The 9236-nt window shown below is 34.7% G+C and overlaps 1 protein-coding gene across 1 annotated transcript; it reads left to right on the top strand.

Annotated features, from left to right (window-relative positions):
- Positions 1-4990: 4990 nt before the first annotated feature.
- On the top strand, positions 4991-7542 carry LOC127097353 (pentatricopeptide repeat-containing protein At4g14850). Its single transcript, XM_051035848.1, has 2 exons — positions 4991-6805; positions 6940-7542. The coding sequence occupies exons 1-2, from the start codon at positions 5217-5219 to the stop codon at positions 7403-7405; spliced, it is 2055 nt and encodes a 684-aa protein (XP_050891805.1). The 5' UTR covers positions 4991-5216; the 3' UTR covers positions 7406-7542.
- The last annotated feature ends 1694 nt before the right edge of the window (positions 7543-9236 follow it).

Raw genomic sequence — 9236 nt, forward strand, 5'->3', positions numbered from 1 at the left:
CAACCTGCATCCTTACTGAATTTACCCTTATATTGCTTCTCTTGCACACATTCTTCATAAATTCCAGTCGGTATGTTGATTGATGGCAACCCCGTTACCTTTCAATTCTTTTGTAAGTCTTTGAGATCTCAAAAATTGAGATTCCCAAGACGACAGTGTCATATCCACTATTCTCTACTTGTTGTTGTAGTTGGACATCTATGGTCCAAAAACTTTATCTCAATCTTGAAGGTTCTATTGGTAGTCATAGGCGTTTTAAGGACAAAAACTCCTTTTGCATCCATAACGCATAACCCATTATTTTCCATGTGAATCCTGTACCCCTTCTCAAGCAATTGGTCAATGCTTAGAAGGTTACATTTGATTCATGTAATGTACAATACATCTTTGATCAAGGAATGTCCACCATCCCTTCTCAATCTCATGATCAAAACATCATTGATCCCATCGGTTGCTAGAGTGGTGTCATCCGTGAACTTTACTTTATTCTTCATGGCACGATTGATTTAACAAACTAATCCTTCCTCTCTGTCATATAAGTAGAACAACCCGAGTCTAAGTACCATTCCTCGCTGCACTGAACTTCTTTCGTACTTATCATGGCATTTTCGTCTGCATGTAACTGGCTAACCATATCATGTAACCGATTACATCCTGTTTTTGCAGGATTCCCAGAATTGCTACTGATGTTGTCCCATTGTCTGCTGCTACTGCGATTTCCTTTCGTGATCATGTTCAAGAGTGTATTCTCTTCATCAAACTCTTATCTTGGAACCTTGGCTTCATCTTCTTAAGGTTCCTTCTTGTTTGCATTTCACTCTCTTGCAAAATGATTGTACCTTTGACACTTAAAACACTACTCTTTGATTTTGTCAAACCTCTTCTTTTCACCTCTAAAGTTGTCTTGACTATCATTTTTATCGCAGCTGCTCTCACCCCTTTGACAAGTCGAATTCTTGGAATTTTGGGACTCTCTTCCACCAAAATTCTGAAAATTCCCTTTACTATTCATGGATCATTTTCCTTACGATCTCTTGTCATTCTCATTGGAACGAGCTTGTAAAGTGATCTCTGCTTTTTCCTTATCAGAGTTTCTCTCTTCCATCCTTTGCTCATGAGCCTCAAGAGAGCTTTGCAACTCCTCTTTGCTCATTGTCACAAGATCCTTCTATTCCTCAATCTCCACAACTACATTGTCAAATATTGGTGTTAAAGAACACAAGATTTTCGCGATAACATACTGCTCTGTTACTGTTTCTCCACATGACTTCACTTGATTCACCAACTGAGTGATCCTCGTTGTAAAATCATTGATTATCTTATTTTCTTCCATTTGAATCAATTCAAGTCGACGTTTGCGAATTTGTAACCTCACCACCTTTGTCTTATCAGCCCAAGCATAAGCTTTCTCTAAGATCTCTCACACTTGCTTTGACGATTTGCAGTCGCCAACTTTCTCAAAGTTTTCACCATCAACACATTGATGGATCAAAAACACCTCCTTGAAATCTTTCTTCTTCTCTTCCTTATGCGTGGCTTATTGTGCATTTGTTGCACCTCAGACAAGAGGACTCACCTTGTTCTTGATCACTTCAAGAACATCTTGGTAGCCAAACAACACATTCATTTGCTTGTACCATTTGTCGTAATTCTTCTCATAAAAGATAGGTATGTTTGCATGGAATCTTTCATTTGAAACATAATTCATGTTGCACACTAGGTGTTTGTGGATCAGAACAAGGCTCCTGGTGCCTAATGTTGGAAATTTGGACCACAAGATTGGTGAACAATGATGGAGAAAATTGGAATGTGGAGAGAGAGAGAGAGAGAGAGAGAGAGAGAGAGAGAGTTGAGGGTGAGAATGATAATTTGCATTACCCTTGAATGAGAATGCATCCAACACATTTATACAAGTGTTATGAATTGATTGGGATCCAAAACAAACAATTGCATAACAGAAAAATAACAAAACTCAGGCTTATAACCTGTTACACCATTTGGTTAATCGACTACAGTTGACATATGAATTAAAATAGCTTCAGTGATAACCCGTTAACGTCTGAAATTAATCAATTATAACGTAAGAAATTTACTTTTTTCTACAATTCAGAAATAAAACTGACTTTACTGTAATCGATTACACCGTCTTTTAACCGATTAAAACACTTGGATTTTCCAACACTTTTAACAATATTGACTCCGACATCATTCGAGAAAAAGTAAGCGACAATCTTATCCAACTATTCCATGTTTATTCTTATTAACTTATAGACTCTTTCATTAAGCCTATATATAAGCCAAAAATTGATTTTATTTTGTTTCCAAGCACTACCTTTGTGATCTTCACAATCCAACTTGTGGGACGTTTACATATTAAAACTTATGTGGTTGTTAGTTTGGTGTAAATATGATTCAATTTGGTAGTTAGAATTTAGTTTCTTATTATTAGGATAACTTGTTTTTCCTGATATTATAGATAGAATCTCTAGATCCTGGTACTATTGTCACTTTTCCTAACGGTAACTTTTCATTAATCTATTATAATATGATCAGATATTTTTAGTTAGAGATTAATTACTATACACTGTTAGTGTAAAAAGTTTTACACCGTCGATTCATCATCATCATCCGTTTGTATTACTTTATAAATTTTTAAAATAAATATTACACTTCTTTTAATATCCGACGTCTATGATTAAATAACGGTGTAAAATTCTTTTACACTGTCAGTGTATTTTAAAGTAGCATAAATTTCCATGGGGACCATAACGAATGCTCCATTAACCTAAAGTCGCTACGATTATTAGATGTTGGAATTGTATACTTTAATACTATCAAACATTATTTAGAACAAGATGACCATAAAAAATAGTTAATGAAATTACAATAAATCATATCGTTATATAGATGGATATTGATGAAAATTTTAATTTGTCATCTAACACCTCCTATAATTTTATAATTTTAAAATTATTTTGAAAACTATTTGAAACAAATTTTCTTATGAAATTTTCAATAGTGATATATCAAAATTTTCGAAATTTATCTGAACTTATAAATATTATTGAAAATTCTAAAATTTTCAATTTATATCAGAAATTTCAATCAAAATAAAATTTCTGATAGTTCATATTCAATAAAAAAATAAAAAATATTTTTAATATTATTGAAAATTTCGAAAATTGTTATAGCTTAAAGAAAATTTTAAAAGTTTCGATAAAATAGTCACTTGCATGATCACATAATCATACTTGTTTTTCTACTTCAAACCCTTACCAAAAATCCTTCCATTCTTAGTCCACATTTTTACTCCAAATCTTCAATCTTGTGTTTCGTCACATCAAAGGGAGCAAAAGAAGTTGAAATTTCAGATGAAGATCATTTATTTCAAGCCTAGTTGCTCACATTAATCTTGTTTTCAGTCTGAAAAACATGTGTTTATTCCAGAGATACATATCCAGAGTCTCTATGAACTCATATGGAAATGCATCTCCGGTAACTTTGTGTTTTCATTATTTCAACACTGTTTACAATATTTGCACTTATTGAGTGTTTTGTTGTAATTGTTTTCATTAGATATGGTGCATCCTGATGCTTTTTCCAAACATGTTATGTCCAAGATGCCAAATGTGTTGTTGTGAAGGTGGTACATGTTGGCAACCAATTTAAAAATGAGCAAGAATTTGAATTTCGTGATCAAATGCTTCAATGGATTCGTATGGAGACCTCCAAACTGGGATTTGTTGTGGTAATCGGAATGCCCAATAATGGTTCAGATAGAAGATGTGTATTTGTGACAATGACATGCGAAAGAAGTGGGAAATAAAAACTTGGTCAGAGTGGACAACTAATTAAACAACAAAAGTTGAGACTTGGTCAGAACAATTTACGGAAAGGATGCAAAAGTTCGAAAAATTGAGCAACATTGAAAGAGAATCAAATGTACAAAAGTAAAAGGGGGTACCACCCATACTTATACATTTAATCGATGACAAATCTTTCAATTCGTTTTAGTTTTTTGTTTAACCAAACCAATAATTGTATGTAATTGTGTCTTAATATTAATGAAGTGTAATATATATATATATATATATATATATATATATATATATATATATATATATATATATATATATATATATATATATATATATATATATATATATATAATTTCTAAATATTTTAATACATTTTTTCTCTTTGTCAAAATATTTGAGGTCCCAAACATACGTTCCTGATTTATTAAGCCTAGTTCATGATAAGTTCCAAAAATGTATCTCCGAAACAAGATAATAGAGTGTCGTACCAGAGATATATCCTCGAAATTAGGACTAATACACATGATATAATTTTTGAGGTCCACATTTGTCCACAACTTCTATAAATTAAGGAGCTTTTGTTTTTTACTTCACACACAAAAAATGTCTCAAATATCACAAATAAACATCATTTGGTATGTTGCAAATGCCTCCTTCTTCAGCACGAACCCGAGCAAAAGTTTAAACTAAATGAGTATATCTCTTTTGCAGATCTAAAATACGAAGTGCATAATCTCTAACCTTACGGAGATAATCGAAAAATTGTCAAGCTCGACTATCGTTCATCGTCGATTGACAACAAATAGAAGATTGAGTTCAACAACTTTGAACTCAAGAAGGTCGTAGATGTATGTGGAATACATTTTTACGTTTTGAAACAAAAGTTCTACTAGAGTTAAAAACGACGATTTCAGGATCAGTCGAAGATGTTGAAGTCTCCACCTAAATATTAAAATGTAATGTTTCATTTTATATTGAAAGCACATATATAATGCTGATTTTATATTATGAATGATAATTTTATTTTTTCAAAATACAAATTTTTGATTTCTGGCTTCTACCTCTGATTCTAGTGCACATATGTCACAGAAATGCATCTACAAATAGATTTTGGAGATATACAAACTCCAGAATGTCACTCAAAATGGTCTAGATTATATGTGTTGGATGCGTTGGAAGAAGTATTTCTGAAATCTAAAAATAATTTAAGTGGTGTACTAGTAATCTATAGTGTGCTTTAAATTTTATTTTTTATAAGATTCTAAGCGATTCTCTTTTGAAAAGTTCAGGTTTAACGCGAGCAATGTATGCTGCTGAGAGAATCTAGGAGCTGAAAACCAATCTAAATTAACTTGCATGCACCATTCTATTGTACCTTAATATTATCAAAAGAACACAATGAACTTACATCCTCAAAATCTGCTAGGAAGTTTACTAGAATCATCTGTTTCAACTCGTTGTTCAATCCTTGGTCGTGCTGTTCATGCACACATCATCAGAACACATGACACCCCTCTCCCATCTTTCCTCTCCAACCACCTCGTCAACATGTACTCCAAACTCGACCTTCTTAACTCAGCTCAACACGTTCTCTCACTCACTCACCTCCCCACCGTTGTTACTTGGACCTCTCTCATCTCTGGTTGCGTTCATAACCGTCGTTTCCTCGCTGCTATACTCCATTTCACCAACATGCGTCGTGACTCTGTTTATCCTAACGACTTCACGTATCCTTGTGTTTTCAAAGCTTCAGCTTCTCTGAACATGCCCATGACTGGTAAACAAGTTCATGCCCTTGCTTTTAAAGGTGGACAGATATATGATGTGTTTGTTGGGTGCAGTGCTTTTGACATGTATTGTAAAACTGGTCTTCGTGTTGATGCTTGCAACATGTTTGATGAAATGCCTCATAGAAATTTGGCTACGTGGAATGCTTATATTTCTAATGCGGTTCAAGATGGGCGGTCTGTGGATGCGATTGGGGCGTTCAAGGAGTTTCTTTGTGTGCATGGAGAGCCGAATTCCATTACGTTTTGTGCGTTTCTGAATGCATGTGTTGACATGTTGAGGTTGAATCTCGGGCGGCAGTTACATTCGTTTATAGTTCGGTGTGGATACAAAGAGGATGTTTCGGTTGCTAATGGGCTTATTGATTTCTATGGAAAATGTGGGGACATTGTATCTTCTGACATGGTTTTTAGTAGAATTGGAAGGAGGAAGAATGTTGTTTCGTGGTGCTCTATACTTGCTGCTCTTGTGCAAAACCATGAGGAAGAGAGGGCTTGTATGGTTTTCCTTCAGGCAAGGAAAGAAGTTGAGCCGACGGATTTCATGATATCGAGTGTGCTCAGTGCTTGTGCTGAGCTTGGAGGACTTGAATTGGGTAGGTCAGTTCATGCTATTGCTGTTAAGGCATGTGTTGAAGAGAATATATTTGTTGGGAGTGCACTTGTTGACTTGTATGGAAAATGTGGAAGTATAGAGAATGCTGAGCAAGTTTTCAGTGAAATGCCTGAAAGGAACCTAGTCACATGGAACGCAATGATAGGTGGATATGCACATCAAGGTGACGTTGACATGGCATTGCGTCTATTTAAGGATATGACATTGGGTGGCCATGGTATTGCGCCAAGTTATGTGACTCTAGTTTCTGTACTATCAGCATGTAGTAGAGCTGGGGCAGTAAAGAGAGGCATGAAGATATTTGAATCAATGAGAATGAACTATGGGATTGAACCAGGTTCTGAGCATTATGCTTGTGTTGTGGACCTTCTAGGGAGATCCGGTTTGGTGGACCGTGCGTATGAATTTATTCAAAATATGCCAATTCAGCTCACTATTTCAATATGGGGAGCTTTACTCGGGGCTTGTAGGATGCACGGGAAAACAAAATTGGGAAAAGTCGCAGCTGAAAAATTATTCGAGCTCGATCATGTTGACTCTGGCAACCATGTAGTTCTTTCTAATATGCTTGCATCTGCTGGCAGGTATTATTTTTTCCACCCTTCATTTTTCTACAATTGCTAACATATTGAGTTGAGGCTAAAGTGATGCTGTCACATTCATACGACTTAAACATTATCATAGATCTTATGGCCATGGTTGTAATTGCTAAATGCAGATGGGAAGAAGCCACTGTTGTCAGGAAGGAAATGAAAGACATTGGTATTAAGAAAAATGTTGGCTATAGTTGGATTGCTGTAAAGAACAGAACCCATGTTTTCCAAGCAAAAGATAGTTCTCATGAAAGGAACTCTGAAATTCAGGCTATGCTAGGTAAGCTCAGAGGGGAAATGAAGGAGGCTGGGTATGTTCCTGATGCCAATCTATCACTCTTTGATTTAGAAGATGAAGAAAAAGCTTCAGAAGTTTGGTACCACAGTGAAAAAATTGCTCTTGCTTTTGGTCTCATAGCTCTCCCTCAAGGAGTGCCTATAAGGATCACGAAAAATCTTAGAATTTGTGGAGATTGTCATAGTGCCATTAAGTTCATCTCCAGAATTGTTGGAAGAGAAATTATTGTGAGAGATAATCATCGTTTTCATCGATTTAAGGATGGTTGTTGCTCTTGTAAAGACTATTGGTAAGACCTTATTTTTAAAATACATGCCTCAAAAGATATAGCAAAACAGAAGAAAAGGAGAGAAAATATTCCTAGTCGTAGTTATGAAAGTGTTATTTGCACCAAATTTTTTATTATTATTACACCACCTTTTATTCATAATTTTTTTAAAAGAACTCCAACTCACACCAACTTTGTATCTTTATTTTCTCAAACTAGAAGATATTAACATAATTTGCTTAAAAAAATGAGAAATGTTAGGATGACACAAAAACTTACAACAACACCGAATGTATATTCTGTTAGTTATACTTTATTTTTTTTCATAATTCTTTTCTTGCCTTGGTTTTGTGCTTTGGTTAAAATGTTTTGAAAATATTAGGTGTAGTAGCACACCTCAAAAAAAAATTAAACATTATGATATAATAAATTAAATCAATCATTACCTTTTGATATACAACAATAATGATATTCTTACGTAACATCATACACTATTCACTTATTACCAATACGCTAAACAAGGTTTTATTATAAAAATAAAATATTTTTTATTTAAAAAATATAGAATTTTATCTTTTTTATTTTATTTTATTTTTTTAATTAAGAATGACTGATATAAAATTGTGTAATTAATCAACTTCAGGATTTCATTAACCAACATTTTTGTTAGTAGTAATCGATATTCAATAGTAGTATTAGTTTTGTTAAGCGTTATTTAGCTAGTGCACGTTAGTATTTTTCGTCTATGTGACATTATTGTTTGTGTATATAAACAAGTGAAGTTGTCAATAGGAGTAGTGCGTAACCATTTATTGTAACCATTTTGAAGTGTATTGGAAGTTTGCTATTTAAATTCTCTATATTCTCTCTCTTCTTCTATCTTCGTCTTCATCTTGTGCATCAATAATTGATATCAGAGCTCCGGTTCAAACCCACAGTGAAGCACGAGTGAACGATGAGGCATTGTGTGATTTTGTTTCTAGAATTTGTGTTGAATTTTTTATCAGAATCGTAACAGAATCACATTTCTTGATTATGCGGGATTGGAAAACACTAGTGTTTGGTGTGATCTGAGTAAATTGTAAAAGGTTGAAGATGAACGGAGACAGTAATCTGAGTACTAAGCTTCCAGTGTTCGATGGCAAGAAATAGAATTAGTGGATGATTATGATGTGTGTGTTGTTTGGCACTCAAGATGTTCTTGGTCTCGTCAACGACGGTTACGTTTCGGTTGCACTTCTGAGAAATACAACGGATGCGCAGAGGAATGCTCAGCGTGATCTGAGGAAGAAGGATCAGAAGGCGTTGTTCTACATCCATCAGTGTGTGGATGTGAACATGTTTGAGAAAATCGCTGATTCAACGGCGGCGAAGGTTGCATGGGACACACTGGTACGGTGCTACGATGATGATGCATTAGTGAAGAAGGTGAAGCTTCAGTCTCTACACAAGCAGTATGAGAATCTTAGCATGAAGAACAATGAGAAGGTACCTAACCACATCTCTAGAGTGATTCTGATCATAAATGAGATGAAATCGTATGGAGAAACTCTTTATGAAGAAAGGATCATTGAGAAGGTACTTAGATCTCTTACTCCTTAGTTTTGTTACATTGTTGTAGCAATTGAACATTCTAAGGATCTTAGATCCATGAGAATTGAAGAGATGCAAAGTAGTTTAGAGGCACAAAAGTTGTGTCTGGCTGAGAGAAACTCTGAAATGGAGGTAGAGCAGCAGACTCTGAAAGCAGTTTCTAGTCAGAAATATCAGAAGCAGTCTTGGTCAGAAGCCAGGAAGAAATATGATGGTGTTCAGAAGTCAAAAACCTCAACTTCTGAAAGGCAGAAGAGTGCTCA

This window comes from Lathyrus oleraceus, chromosome 6 (genome assembly GCF_024323335.1).
Source record: "Lathyrus oleraceus cultivar Zhongwan6 chromosome 6, CAAS_Psat_ZW6_1.0, whole genome shotgun sequence".
Taxonomy (NCBI): domain Eukaryota; kingdom Viridiplantae; phylum Streptophyta; class Magnoliopsida; order Fabales; family Fabaceae; genus Lathyrus; species Lathyrus oleraceus.